The sequence below is a fragment of the Betta splendens genome, chromosome 3, assembly GCF_900634795.4.
Source record: "Betta splendens chromosome 3, fBetSpl5.4, whole genome shotgun sequence".
In the NCBI taxonomy this organism is placed as follows: Eukaryota; Metazoa; Chordata; class Actinopteri; order Anabantiformes; family Osphronemidae; genus Betta; species Betta splendens.
Window position 1 is genome coordinate 5,819,614 of NC_040883.2, and position 15,940 is coordinate 5,835,553.

The following is a 15,940-nucleotide window of genomic DNA, read 5'->3' on the forward strand; positions in this document are numbered from 1 at the left end:
GGGTGTGTGCGAGAGCTGCCAGCTACACGGGGACGATGCCAAATGTGACGCCGAGTCGCTCCAGAATGAAACGAGCGCCTTGGGCTCGCTCAATTGCTCGATGCGCCGTTATTGACGAAGAAAAAGCAGCAGTTTCAGAGCAGCAGGGGAGCGCAGCCGCCTTTCAGGGTACGGAGGGTTCTGCTTTCGCGTGTTTATCACTGCAGAGCAGGTGAAGGAGACAGCAGCAGTGTGACGCTGTTGTTGTTCAATGACATCTAACAATTAGGAGGATTTGTGAAGCATTTGTTTGATAGTTGCTTATGTACAGTAAGCACACGCTGGCTCATAATGTGTAGAATAATAAACCAAAAGATACTGAATGTACAAAATGTTAATAGAATCCTCCCAAGCTTCATGTCCTGCATAAATACAGGGCGATAACGCTTTTACAGCATTTCATCTGATACTATGAACATTTATTCACCACAAACTATACTACGGTATTTTTTAGAAAATACTATACTACGATGTATTGCACCATACTATGCTATGACCTTTTTTAATGGCCTATTTCACCACACACTATACAGTGCCATTTTTTCAAAACATAGAATACTATCGCATTTTTCCAGACTTCGTTCAAGCCAGCTAGCTTCACTCACCTGCTCTCTACTGTCTTTCTTCAGAAATCGTCAAGAAAATTCACTTTTGTCAGTGTCAATAAAAGAAGCAACTGTTTATGTCTGCACTTCATCACTTTTCTTTTCACTGGACAGTGCAGTCGTTAGAAGCTGATACTTTCCAGGATCCAGGTTCAAATCTGAGGAAATGTTCAGTAGCTAATTTCATTCATTCATTTCATTCATTAATCTAATTTCACAGTTTGTATAATATGTGGTGGAAAAAGTGACATAGACTAGTCATCTAGATGTTTTTTATTGTTGTACGTTACTAAGCTATATTTTTCTTGACATACCATAACATGCCCTTTAGTGACCTGCTCTACTATGACCACCTGTACTTAAGTGGCATGACACTTCATGTATCTAAGAGAATTGTGCTGGATTTTTTTCAATATATTTTGAATCTGTTGTTCATAAAAGCCTTTGTGTGATGAACTGATCACATCCATCACACGGTCTTATCTGTATATCACATGCTTTTTCATTTCCTAATCTGAAATATATGCACCCTTCATGAAATGGACCTGCTTCACCTCCCAGATGTTTGCCTCAATCCTTGATGTGCTTTTATTGGCTGTCAACAGAGCTGGAGAAGGAGAATTATTGTACCAGCCCAGATGTTTTGGACATTCTGGCACTTGTGTCATCTCGGTAGAGCTACAGCCTAAAGGTTAAAGAACCGCTGTGCCCACGGGAGCTCGTGTGGCCGACTTCATTGTAGACCCTGTGTTTACTGATGAGATTCATTAAAGCTGCTGCATAATTCATGTCGACGCCATTGTACGGCTTAATTACAAGACTTACAAAGGCTTTCATGGGGTTGTTTTTAGTGTTAAACAGGAGCGCGACAGGTGGTGGAAGCAAATTGGAGAGCAAAGTGCACATTACTACACTGAACAAACCCCTGTGTGTGAGAGTACATAGGAGGCATTGTTGTTGAAAAGCAAAAGGAGTGTTGGGGTTTGTAATACTGTATGTGAGATGCAGCACTGCCATCATGTGGTTGACTGGAACATTTCTGAATCTGAATCTGATGGATTCTGAAAATACACAACAGACTTTTGTCTTTAGCTCAGTGTCCTGTTCGTGAACACATGGAAGAGATTAATGGCACTGGGTCTTCCTCTACTAAAGAAATGGCATATTCTGTTCTCTGAAGTCACACAGTGATATCATCGTTTGCTCTATTCTGCCAAATCAACCATAAAAGCTTGTTACCAGGATGAGAGGAGCTACGTTCTTCAACCAAACGCAGCGTTTGGTTGAAGCGCGCACATCCTCAACAGGAGCAGAGTTTTGATATTTTTCCATGAAATGAAATCGTGTTGCCTTGTTTGACTAATAACAGAAGTCGAGCAGATCATTTTAATGGGGATCATAACGCTGAGAGATGTGTCTGGAGTGTGCGTTGCCAACACAAACGAGGGTTTCACGCGGGAAGGGGGGGAATTTAGTTGGCGCGTATCCGAACCAAGTTCGGTCTCTGACATTTAAGGAAACATTTTCTGCCTCTGAGAAGTCGCCCCACTGAAGCGAGGAGTCAACGTCTCAAATTGCTTTTGTTCTGCCAATAAATCAGCCACGTTCTGTCGAGGCCCGACGCCGTCGCTGTCTTTGTGAGCGCAGACGCAGCAGAGTGTGCGAATTGTGCTAAAACACGGGCGTGGACGTGCTTTGTGCGCCGGCCGTGGAGCTCCGTTGTAAGAGAATCAGCGGAAACCTGTCGTCAGCTAAGTTAATGCTGGCTTAAAGGCAAACACGAAGATTAACAGAGGAACTCAGAATAATACTTCAGAAAATGGAGCAAAGTCTTAGTTTACAGTCTGCCCAACCAAGGCGAGGTTGTTTATCACTTTGGGAAGATGTTTGGTTGCGTCTCTTCGCCTGCTTCGGGCCCTTAAGCTGATTTAGCTACACAACCACGTTCTCTTCAAAGCCTGTCAAGCTTTTCCACGCACACTAATGAGGTAAATGGATGGCTTTTGTTTTTTCCACACATTAACTCCCCCCCAACCTGCTCTCATGACTTATACAAGAGCTGTTGCAGGAATCAGCCTCGGGCGTTTCATCAAATTTCTGACTCTACAGAGTGATCAATTTGTGCTGTGATATTCATCTGCCGCACGCACGCACGCACGCACGGACGCACGCGCACACACACACACACACACACACACACACACACACACACACACACACACACACACACACACACACACACACACACACACACACAAAAGACGTAAGGCAGTCATTTGTTTTCATTAACACAATGCTGTTATACTGTAGGTAACATGCAGGCAGGATAAAATAAATGCTGCTGTGACAGATTTTGCTCATCACTCAGGTGAATTGTTACCATCTAAAGCACCATATAGTACAGGTACCATCTGGCGCTCACTCTGATCTAATCACAGAATGGAAATGAAGCTAATCCACTCCCTCGGAACAGGAATTAGAATAATGGGTGTGGAGGAAAAAATAAAAGTATCAAGCTTTTGAACTGAACTTGCTGTTTTTCCAAGTTGTCAGATGTTGTAGGTTGTATGTTGCAGATGTGTGGGTTTGTGAGGTGATGCACAGTAAAGATACTTTACCTAAGTAAAATAAAGAAATTACTGTAACATTAAACATTGAGTTTTGTTGTTTTAAGTGATTACAATGTTTTCCTGGCTAAATACAATGACAAAGATTAAAGTGGTGAATATGTCAACTATTTTAAAATATAATATATAAACCACACCTGTAAATAAAGTGTTGTATATCATGTTTACATTATAGTTAGTGATGCCTGTGGGTGTGAAATCATTACAAGCTTGTAGTCTGCTGAAGATTTAATAATTAAATAAATTCAACTCTCTTAAACAATGTAATGAAAACAGGCCCACCTTTACCTGAACCCATTGAGAATCTCATCAGTCTGTGTGTAGTTTTTAGCCACTATTTGCTCATTACTGTGTTCGATGGTGTTCATAGTGACGTTGATTGGCTTGAATTACTGCTTACTTTGAATATAAAGGGGAGGATTAAGTATATATCTATATACAGTACTTACCTGATGGATTTAAGAGACTGACATAGTCAGCACTAACTGATGATTTTATACACATACTGAATTTAAAAAAGAACAAATAGAGCTGAGCTGATGAACAATGAGCCAGAATGGGATTCATCTTTACTCTGGTGATTCTCGTTCTGCAGCTCATTAGGGGACACTGCGAAGTTCAGAAACCAGACAAACAAAGCAAAAAACCCCCCCCAAAAAAACGAACGTGCACACCTTGAAAATGCTAAAGACAATTTATTAGTAGACACTCATCAGCCAGAAATAATAACCACCTGAAGAATGTCTTCCTGAAATACACCATTTGATTGGCAGTGTAAAATAAGGCAAAGGGCATAAGATCATGTTTTATACACGTTTGCACCAACAATAAACAGATATACATTCACTTGTTACTGTATATATGCTTCTGATAACTCTGTTCATACACCCACATACCAAGAAAACTTTATTAGCAGGGGACAGGGGCTGATTGAGTGTTTGCAGGAGTAATACTCATCATAATGCAAAAGCTGTTTTGGCCGTTGGCTATAACTACACAAAACGTGACCATAACCTAAACTCGGAAATGAAAAGGTCCTCCTACTGACATACTGACATAGGTTCATACGTTCACCATTACTGTGGAAGGGCAATGCAACCAAAGAATTGCTAGAACGTGCGTACATGGATTTCCTTTTACACCGAGGCGAACACATCTATTTTTACCTAAGCAGTGTGTTACAAAACACTCATTTCCAGCGAGTTGCAAAGCGCGTAGCTGAACAGTGATCGCAGCCTCAAAGCCCGGCCACAGGTTGATCCCAGCACCCAGGAGATCAACGTCATCATTGCACCGTGTCCCTACAGCGTTTCTTTTGGTGTCACTTCATCAGCGCATCATATTTCATCACAGTATGACAAGCTGAAACTGTTTCTGCAGACATCCTGGCTGAGATCTCCATTCAGTCAATATAATCAAGGCTTCCAGTTCACGGCTGTCTTAAAGGATGGGTCTGTTGCTTCCAGCCCCTTATTATCTTATTAGAGTTTCTGTTTAATGTTATACAATAGGATTCTTAAAGGTTAGAGCAAATATTTAATAGGGTTAGATCCATAATTTAACAAGGTTTGAGGCATATGAGCCATTGAGCCATTAGCACACATGAATACACAATCAGATCTACGTCAGGTAGCATTAGGAATTATTAATATTTTTACTTTACCATCAGCTGAGTAGTGAGATGGAGATTCAGCATAGTAGCAACAAACACAGGCATTGATACCTTAGATGAAGAGTATAAATAGCGTATTCACACACACACACACACACACACACACACACACACACACACACACACACACACACACACACACACACACACACACACACACACACACACACACACATCTAGATGAAATGCAGCCCATCTGTACAGGGTCTGTTATCTCAGTGAAAAACAGAACAAATCAGGGAGAAGTACTTAGAAAGCTAATTTCCAAAATGTTATATATCCATTTTACAAGCACCCATTTCCATAGATGTTGCCACCACACTCAGTGACACAGTTAAATGTATTCTCAATGATGATGTCGTTAATTTCTCAATTGACAGCTTTCTCGAGATGTCTTGTTTTTAGCTGGTGGATATTTTCTTTTGGAAAGAAACTCTTCAGTTACACAACACTAATGTTACCGTAAGAACAATCAGAGACATCGAAAAGGAAATAAACAGAGAACTTCACCAAGAACCACTAAATATATATTTATGTATATATAGAGATTTTAGAAATACATAGAAAAATATATAGTCATCTGAATGCCCATTATACAGTTTTACACAGTTGTGTCAAAAAGCCTATGTTGGTGTAAAAGAGGTGTGATACGTACAGAGGGCACAGGGTTACTGACAGTGTCACATCTGGAAGTGAGAGCTGCTCTGGACGCAGTGTGGGGATGGTGCTGTGTGGGGGCTCGTCTCATCCTGGTCCTCAGATCCAGACGCAGGTTTGTGTTCTTTAACCTGCTCCTCGCAACGAACTATCCAATAATACCAACAGGCTTTAAGAAGGGTAGTTAGCAACGCTTGGTACCCTGCTAATACCTGGATGTCCTGCACTCAGCAGCCCAAGAAAGTACCTACAGCAGTGTCGGCGGTGGACTAAAGCACAAACCTCAAAAGACATAAATGCTACAATAGGTGCACGAAGCTTCCAAGTGGGCAACACTTGACATACTTTAAAGATTTATTACTTTTTATAGTTTTCTTTTATGTTTAGTAAAGTGTTTTAAATGAAATATCTTTATTATATAGAGGTATACTGATGCCTAACTTGCTGCGAGTCAAGTAGTAAGTGCAAAGACTGTGTCGTAAAAGTACTGTGTAAAAAGGGGTCTGAAAAACTTGCAGCATGTACAGGTGTCATTGCTCGTGTTCCACCCGGAGTCACCCGAAGCCTGTAAATGTTCAACCATCGCGACGCTGTGCTCGCGTAGAGTGAATAAAGCCGCCGGACGCATTTGCAGATGTTACTTGACTCACAGTAAGGCAGGAGTTAAAGCCTGTCGCGCAATAATAGCTTGTAGGAGCTCCCATAGCTTCTTTAAAAAGAACATTTATCGTTTTGAAAACTCCCTCTCACCATGTGCTAGCAGTGAATATACACCTTACGTTTGTGGATGAACGGAGTATTTAATACGACAACACACGTACACGCTAGCCTCGGTGAAATGTGCTGCTTCAGAGGGAAATCGGGTGTCTCTGATTTCTCATATGCGCGAGGGTGGGCCTCTTGATGATATGCTATGACCTTGCCAGGGAAGTGATGCAGTGGAATGTGACCGTGATTCAAGAGTCTTGACAGGAGTCGGCTAATATAGATCCTTAAAAGGCTTGGAGTAGTTAAACATCAGATAGTCCATGTAGTAGAAGTCATAGATGCGCTGTCTCTCCAGCGTGCTCACCTGTGAAAAGTATTTCTGCGTGATCTGCATAGAGGTCCTCTTGTCATTTGGGTTCCTGTCTTTAAAACTGGGCAGCGTGAGGTTGGGCGGCGCTCCGGTCCATCGGAGGAGGAAGTTGGACTCCTCCTCCATGTTCTCAAACTTCCCGATGAAGTCGTAGTCTATGAGGCAGGGGTTGCAGAGCTGGTTGGCCTGCTCCCAGTGGATGTCCATGCCCACGGGCCGATGGACGTCCAGCAGGTACTGGACGAACTCCTTGAAAGTGACCCCGCTGCCCGTCTTCAGCGCAGCCCAGGAGGGGTTCTCCCTGTACTTGGAGATAATGGGCTTCCCAAAAAGCGAGTGGTAGTAGTTGTTGGGGTTTTCGAACTTGTCCCTGTAAGCCGACACCATTCTCTCCAAAGGCTCCCGCACGAACATGACTTTGGTGTAGGTTTCCAGGCGGTGCATGATCCCCTGTCGGTCAAAGCTGTCGAGCTTCTTCAGGTGGTGGCCGTAGTGGACCGTGTCGTGTTTGATGCTCTGAGTGTTCGGGGCCAAGCCTGCCAGGACCATCAGGGTCCTCTTCCAGTTGGAGCAGCCGGCCTTGGGCACCTGGCAGTACAGCAACTTGTACTTGTCCTCCACAAAGAGGTGCTTCACGTGATGGCGGGTGATAGTCCTGGAGATGCTGCTTTTGTACTTAGCGCACATCTCCTTCATGAGTTGCCTGCGGGCCTCCAGGACGTCCGAGAGCCTTTTCCAGCTCTCTAGCGAAAAAGAGCCCGAGCCCGAGGCGGAGGAGGAGGAGGAGGGAATGGAGGAGGAAGAGGAGGCAGAGGAAACGTTGTTGTTGGTGTGATTGATCGGGGGACTTGTTTTCAGCAGTTTCCTGTGTCTTTTGGAGACTCGTAGAGAGCCGATGTCCTGCTCGCGAGACTCGGGGGTGGCTGTCAGTCTGCTCTTCTCAAAGTGGGGGAACTGCATCGGTGGGATGGGGCTGGACAGGATGCCATCTGGACCAGCAGGCAGGTCCAGATAGGCTTCAGGCTTTCCTCTCTCTCTCTCCTGAGTAGAAAGAGTCTAAAGAATCACACACAAGCAAAGAACATTAGCATCTCATAATGTGAATACATAAGCAAAACACATATATCACACTTGGTTATAGTTGGTGACTCTGACTTATTATAACCCAGTTTAGAGCACATATTGTCTGCAGTACACAGACAGGCCACGTGGTGGTGCTGTTTCACTGCACCTCATACAAAAGTCTAACCTTGTTATGCCCAAATGTCATCCACTGCCCAGTGCCACTGAAAACCTATCAATAAACACAGCTGTAAAATCAAATAAATGTCTTATAAACACTTGATGAGGAATCTAAATTAGACTCATCTACTGCCGAATTACCATCAGCGGATGCCCACGGCCATCATGCATTCTGACATTTTATTTCAATTAAATGCTCTAATGACATCGTAAAGCCAATGGACGGGATGTATAATTTTAATTTTACAACAGAGAAGGTGATGAGACCATCATGAATCTTGGCTCATCCTCGTCCTGACTTAAATGACCGCATTCTTTCATCTGCAGGGATGAGTGCAGAGCTTAAAACAGAGGGAGGCGTCTAATGAGCAATGCGACTGGGGGGGGGGGGGGGCAGTGACCTGCACATCACAACTTATGCTGCTCAGATTTTTGCTGTTGATCACAACAGAGGAGACAGCACATATACTTTATTAGCCCCTCTAACATTTTTTAGATTAAATCTGTGAACATTTTAATATTGCTTTAATCAGACTTTCTCTTAAAAACTATTTATTTGCAAATAAAATATGAAACAGTTTGCAAAATATATGCAAGGTTATACACATGTGAAAAATCATCTAGGTGGGAACATAAGCCAATAAAAAAACTACAGTATAACTTCAATAAAAGTTAATGGAATATGTGAAATGGAATAACAATAAAGTGTTCTAATGCTTTGTGGACCCTGAGCCTGTTCTGACTGGGGCTGTTTACTCAGTAAAGTCTCACTGGCTGAATGCGCAGTGTGAGGTCAGCCTCTCTACACAGATGCTATCAGACATGCTGTGAGTACATGGCTGACAATTACTATTTGCGGTAGATAACAGGTGGGAGCAACCTGCGTATCTGTGTTTTGGGAGGAAGTAAAGACGTACCTCTCTTGACTGCCGTGGAGTGCTCCCCAGCTTCACACCTGAGCAGAGAGAGGCAGAAAGAAACAGGAAAATCACCACTTAGGTAAAAAAACATGTATTTCTGCTCCTGTGGAAGAGAGTTGGGGGTCTCTGATACATCAGAGGCCGCGGTAATTTAATGCTTCCTATCATTTAGCATATCTACTTTTGATCCCCGGTAAACCGCTGCTCCGTGAGTCTACAGAGGGAAGGCAGGTAGCTCTATCTGTGTAATGAGCTGCCACAAGCATGAAAAGTTGGTAAATGAGTTGAGCTCCCAGTAATAGGTACTGAGGATTAGACAGGAAGGAAGAGAGCGGAGAAGATGAGATAGTACTTGTTTTAATTTGTAAGAAAGTAAGAAAGACAGACAGAAGACGGGCGAAGGGAACCGGTGAAGGTTTGAGAAGGATGGACTCTGCAGACCAGACGATAGAAAAACAAAACAGCGTGGAAGATCGTTGAATTTCTTGAAGGCAGCGATGGAGTGATAGAGGCGTCCAGCTCGGTTGTGTGGCAGCCTTGGGGACAGGTGGTTTGTGCCCCGGCCAATGTGTGCCAGCAGGACAGACGATGTGTTTAGTGCTCTGTCTCCAGCTGGACATCTCCTTTCCTTGGACCCCCCCCCCCCCCCCCCCCCCCCCCCCCCATCCTACTCATATGTAATCAGGCTGACAGCTCTGAGTGGGGCTGCATGGCTGCTGATGGGGGGGGGGGGCAAAGACACCTCTGCCTGAGTGAGCTGTCACTTCCAATTTGGGGGTGGAAGTGATAGGAACCTGCCCGAGCGGCGGAGGAGGGTGGGCTGTGGATGCAGGCCACAACCTTCACTAAGTGATGAGATCTGCACAGGCCTGTCTCACTCGTAAACACGCTTCAGTGAAGGGGCAGCCAAACACGGCGCCCAGACGCAACGCTGCGCCGGATTAGCATGCGCCGGAGAGCCCGCGTTGCCTTCTGGCTCGGCGCGCTCCATCCGGCGCCGGACGGAGGCGGCGCAGAGCAGAGCGGTCGGGGGGTGTCTCTACTATCATCTGGGCGTGAGGAATCATTAAAGTCCCCGAATCTTAACAACAACAAACTCCCTGAGTTGTATTTGTCTGTGATATCGTTTTACTTGGGCTCGTATTGGTCCCACGCGCATCGTCGCCGTTGCCAGGGCAACGCCTCCAAGCTGGTGACCCTGACCATCGACGGTGCAGTGGCTCCCTGTCACCTGGACCGTCCTGTCAAGGTGCACGCGTGGTCACTGGTCTTGAAGAGCCCATGGAGGCGGTAATTGAAGCCGCCGAGGGTTTAATTGCTGTTTCGTCTGGCACTTCTGCACATTTTCATTACACGTCCACGCAGAGAGCAATGCTAAACCTTTAACTGCGCCAGTTGTCTGATGTAATACACATATTAAGCTTCCTGAATATTAGATTTTTATTTATATCCTTTGTTCTGCGAAGAGAAATCTTCAGAAAAAGCACAGAGATCCAAGCTGAGGGCGCACAACTGAGCGCGCTCCCGTTCAGCCCTCTGCGGCAAAGGTACCTTGTTAAAGTGGTCCTGGACACGACTTGACACGACTTGATTTGATTTGACACAAGCCGTCGTAACAATCTGCTACAAATGGAGTTTGAAGTCTGGGAAATACAACGCTTCAGAATTGCATTTCAGAGAGCGACGCACGCGCGCGCCCGCGACGACGTACAACTAAACCCAGCATTATAACAATGTAAAGTGAATTTCAGGGGGATTTGTAAACAACATTCATCTCCGTAGTATCTGTTTGGTTCAGGGTAATAGTTGCTGTTTGATTGCAATTTCACACTCAGTCAATTCCACTCAGTATAACCATGATATTGATTTTTGCTGCTGCGCGGTAAAACAGTGATGAATGGTCTGACTGGGGTTTCATCCTATGAGATGCAGGAAATTCATCCTGGTAATTCAGGCGATGTAGAACAGATGTAAATGCAACAGCAGGAGTCCATGTAAGGTCTAATTTAGAAGTTGAGCGGCTTTAAAGGTTTATTTATAGATTTGTTGTTCACCAAAAAGATTTTAATGGGCCCAATTCAGAATCATAAAAGAACAGTCCAACGATGAAGATATCACTGTTTTTATCTCCAGTCTCTTACGCGACAAATATAAAACTCACTGTTCCTATTGATTTTAACTGGTCTTCTGGTTATTCACTGCGCTTTCGCCGTTGACGGAAATGATTTCAAAGCACAACAAGCTCCCAAACTTTGTCCTCCGCTGCCCTCGAAGGTAACCTTGAGCGTCCACCTCTCCTCCAGCGGCGCGGCCTCTGAATATTCATGCAGACGACCCGGCGATACCGCGAGGATCCGCGCAAGCAGGAGCCACATCATTAGTGGATCCATTAACGGCCCTCCCTCTCAAAGACCCTCGTACAACACAGACACACATCAAACGGCCCTTTTTTCCTGCCGCCACCGTCGAGGAGGAGCAAAGGACAAAAACAATGTGAAATAATGAGCTTGTTAAGAGAAGGATTTTAGCCCCTTGCTCTCGGAGAACGCGTTAAATGCTGGGTTTTGACCAGGAAGGTGCTGGAAGCCAGACGAGGCGTGTCCCGGTCCTGCCTGCTATTCAGACGAGGCATCACACACAAACCTTTCATTAGCCATTCAGCACACTGAGCTAGTGTGACCCCAACCAGCTGCACCCCCCCACCCACCCCCACCCCGGCAAACCACCCACACCTGCACTCTGCACAGACACACTCCTCCTCCACTTGACTCTGTGTGGGAATACAGGGCTGTGGCATGTTGCTTTGGTATATCAGAGGAAAAACACTTGAGAACAGAGGCATTAGGCTTTAAGCTCCGCTCCATTGATGTTTTTACTTGTGTTGTGCTAAGAGATAAAACAAGGTTTCACTTGGTACTGAAATCCTCCAGGACGGGGGGAGGGAGGGGGAGAAAGCAGCTGCAGGGGAGAGGGAGGCGATGGGAGGACGATCAGTGGATGGGACCGAGGCCATGGTTGCAGAGGCTCTCTAAAGACCAGAGATGGACCATCTGAAATGCGTCTGTCTTATCATCTGGAGAGTGCCTCGTGAAAGAGGGCTTGAAAGCTTCAAGACCATCCCAGGTGTTAGTGTTTCAAAGCACAAGCGTGGCTAAGAATAAATCACTACAATTCCTTCATCCAGCCAGTTATGTTGACCCGCAAGTGACACAAACAGCTAAAGTGCCAGGAAAGGAGTCATTCCTCTAATGCAATTACAGCTGCAGTACAGTGTGTTAGTCAGAGTCAAGATATACAACACATCCGACGTCCACTACTCATAGTAGGCGCTTAAATCGTTCAGTTGCCATTTTTATGTTACTCTGTTCTGTATGTATATGCGAGGGGAGTGTTTGCTCTTAGCTGCCATGTGCACCACTACATTAGCCAGCTTGCCCCAGTGGTCGTCTGCTGACGGGCACGGAGCGAACAGTGGGATTTTTTTGATATTTGTGCCGGAAAATAGCTGGGAGGGCCGATTGGACTCACCGACTGGCGCTTTATTCACACTGCAGCTTTGTAATAGTCAGTAATGTCACGAAGGAAAACACAATAGCAGCTTCTTGCAAATCTACCTCTCAAGCACCGTCCTTAAACTCAACACGGCGTTCTTCTGTGAAAGGCTATTTGTGCGGCGCCACTGACACCATTGCTCTATTTTCAGGGCACTTTGCCGCTCGGCTCACGCATTGTCACTTTGCTGAAAGGGGGTAACATCACCCCTCCCCCGAGAGTGAAGCTGGGTTGATGAGTAACAGTGGTTATTTATATTTAAAATAATTCAGGTATGACCATTATACGGTCATTTTCTAAAATCTTTTTATTGATATGGTACTTGGATTCAAACTTGAAGTTGCCCATTAGCAGAACAACCTTAAATGGTGGACTGAGGCTACCTTTTATTATGCTTTAGGGCAGGAGTAATTGAAAGATAAAATTGAGGCAATTGATTTTTTTCTGTGATGTGCATACCTTTAAGTGCTTCAGGAATGAAGTCTTTCATATTGAGCCAAAAACCTCAAACTCAGACGATAAAGAGGAACTGCCTTTGTGAAGCAATAAAGTAGGTAGCTATAATAATCTGTCTCATGTTTTAATTTGCTCTAATTTGGGGCCTCTTTTTCTGTGTAATCTTCAAATTCTTTTCTCACGCTGGTTAATACTGGGCACTGAACACAGCAGGGGGGGAGAATGAACTACACAGATAGGAATTTGCTGAAAGGGGATATGAAATGTGGGACTAATTAGAGCGATGGCAGTTCATTTTTCCAATATAATATACTTGGAGTTGATGCTATTTGGGGCGCTTTCAAGGTTAGGCCTTGCAAAAACTTCCCATGGCAGATATCCATGGTAACAGAGAATCAGAGAGCTCTGTGTGGGGGAGTGGCGCGTAGTTGCTTGGTTTAACACCACACACAGCACCACGCCTGGCAACTAGCTTGAGGAGAGATGTGTGAACGAATGCCACCCATGAGCCTGGGGTGAATATGTCATAACCCCATATGAAAACATCTACAAAGTGCATCATAGCAGATCATAGATCAAAAGACTTGTCAAGATTTATGTGTCCTTTTTGAGCTAGTCAGGACCACGGATAGCTCCTGGTGCTGAAATATGGATTAAATTTACCCAGAGAAACAAGTTACGTTAAAAGGCAGGTGAGTTATTTAAGTTTTGAATATCATCCATGATATTTTATGCTTGAATGGATCTGATGACTTTTATTGGAACATTACTTCAATTGAAAACACACTGAGTTTCAAACTAATTAAATAATAGCTGTTTGATAACCTCTTTTGTTTGATGAAGTATTTCTTCCAAACTTTTTAATTTCTTAGATTAAAGTCGGAGCCAAATCCCTTCATCATTGGCTCCTGTTACACTGGCAGCATGCTGGGACGCTGTGATCAGATGCCACTATGTCTTTGTTAAGGCTCTGTGCTCCCCTGTTCACCTCTATTTGCAGTGAGATTGGGAACCAGAATTGGCCCTGTCACTGTTTACCCTGGCCTCTCATTTGAGTTTGCTCCACGTTTCTCCAGCACACCCCTTGTTTTTCTGTCAGAGCACTGCTGATTACAGCAGGGACTGATGAGTCCAGACATGTGAGTAAAGCACAGGCGCTGTGGCTGAATACTAAGTGAACAGTTTGGGAACCGCCTCAACACATTTGTAGAGCAGCACCTTCAACATTTGCATAAAAGGACTTTGAAGTAAATACAATTTCTGAGATACAGCTAGTGTTTCTGCCTCTCATAAAATAACTGGGCTCTCTGGCCAGTTTTGCACAATAAGAGAAAAACACATTATAATTACTTATATACTGTATAATATAGTAGGAGTGCTGGCGATCACATAACAGCAGCTTCATTGTCGTAGCCTCTTCCCTTCATAATGAGTCACTTAACAAAGTTTTAATGATGCACTGAAGCTAATGTTCGTTGCGATCCACACAACCACTGCGTTGCTGTTCTTAGACTAGCGTCTTCGCTAACCTCAGCAAAAGTCTACTTTGCCTGAAAGGAGTCTAAGGAATCTTAATAGATTCATCACATCGCTTCTGCCACACAAGTTGGGTTTTATTTAAACTTGCATCTGTTAAAACCTCTCAGAATGAAAACAGCCATTTAGGAAGATGTAGTCGCAGCCATCAAAATGTCCGCAATGGATGTGCCCTTATCATATTAATACTAATCCCCAACAAGACATCGTTTGAGCGACACTAAGAACAGTGCTCTGTCATAACACAAAGTTCTGTAGAAGATACACAAGAGAAGAAGTGAAATTAGCTTAAGTTTCAGTGAAACACGTGTGTGTCACATTAACAGTCAGTACCAGGCGTGTTGGAGGAGTTAGAAAAAGGACAGGACACGCGCCTAAGTTCACTCCTAACAACATTATTCACCGTCGCTGGCCTTGGAGCATGCATTGTTAACATGCCTGCCAGCTCACCTCTGGGCCCCGAGCACCCTACGAATAAGACCATTGCAGGCCTTCATAGTAAGTGCTGATTAGCCCGGAGCGCTTTCCTGTTTTCTTCTTACTAGCCTCTGGTCTCGCCTCTGTTTTTCTCCCCCCCCCCCCATTATCATTCTTCCTCCTCCAGATGGTCTTTTACTTCATCCTCTCTCCCAAGTGTCTTATCTTCTCCCTCCACCTCTACCCCTCTGCCGCACGTTACCTCTGGCCTTCAGAGTCCAACCCATAATTTCCTCCCGCTCCCGTCGGTGCCCTCTCTATTGTCTGTGGCCGCGATTATGATAAACAGTAAAGCAATAGTAATAATAATAATAACACAAATTTCTCTGGGAAATTTGAGCACGGAAAACATCGGCGGTGTCTAGTGTACGGTGGGTTTCTCCTCGTTTTCAGTCCTGTTCGGCAACGATAATAAAAAAAAAAGGAGAGTAAAAGTTTACTTCTCAAGCACTTTTCTTCCTATTCAGAAGCTCCTTGTCGCACTGTGCTCTGTGTGGTTGAGCTCTGACAGGCAATGAAGAGTGCGCGAACATCTGAACAGAGCAGCACTTACTCAAGCCTTCTTTGGCTGGGTGGTAATGAGAGGAGTGTGTGTGTGTGTGTGTGTGTGTGCTGCAAAGGGCTGTCACACTGACTGACACTCCTTTATGCCTGAAATAACTTTTACACACATCAGGTGGCTGTTGCCCCAAGGTCCCCGGAGCCGAGGTGTCATTTAAGGAACACAGCTTGTTTGTGCTGCAGCTTACATGCAGCCGACTGCCAGCCCGCTGCTCTGCCTATTACGGCGAAAACACAAACAGCAGCAACAAAAAAAAAAAAAAAAAAAAGGCAACGATGCTGGGGCAAACACACCCCGATACTCGTCTGCAGCTAACTGCAGCCCTGCACTCATTACGCACGCATTATGTTCCTCCGCTTTTATGTTTGACATTGTTCGGCTGAACGCGCTTCACAGAAGCGCTGATCATTAAATTTAAGCAACGGGTGAGACAGAACCGCAGCGCAGCCGTTTGTTTTGTCAGTCTGAGGATCTAAGGCGAGCCGAGTTCCCCTAACATGCCATTAGCGTCCTCTGC

At 44.7% G+C, this 15,940-nt stretch overlaps 1 protein-coding gene across 1 annotated transcript in view; it reads right to left on the reverse strand.

Annotated features, from left to right (window-relative positions):
• Positions 1–3,946: 3,946 nt before the first annotated feature.
• The window catches only part of LOC114852618 (carbohydrate sulfotransferase 8-like), a 102,762-nt gene continuing 90,768 nt past the window's right edge, over positions 3,947–15,940 (reverse strand). The window contains exons 3-4 of the mRNA XM_029145134.3: positions 8,838–8,875; positions 3,947–7,734 (exon numbers count right to left, since the gene is read on the reverse strand). Of these exons, the coding sequence (XP_029000967.1) occupies positions 6,580–7,734; positions 8,838–8,875 (1,193 nt within the window). The 3' untranslated portion in view covers positions 3,947–6,579. The remainder of the gene's footprint in view (positions 7,735–8,837; positions 8,876–15,940) is intronic.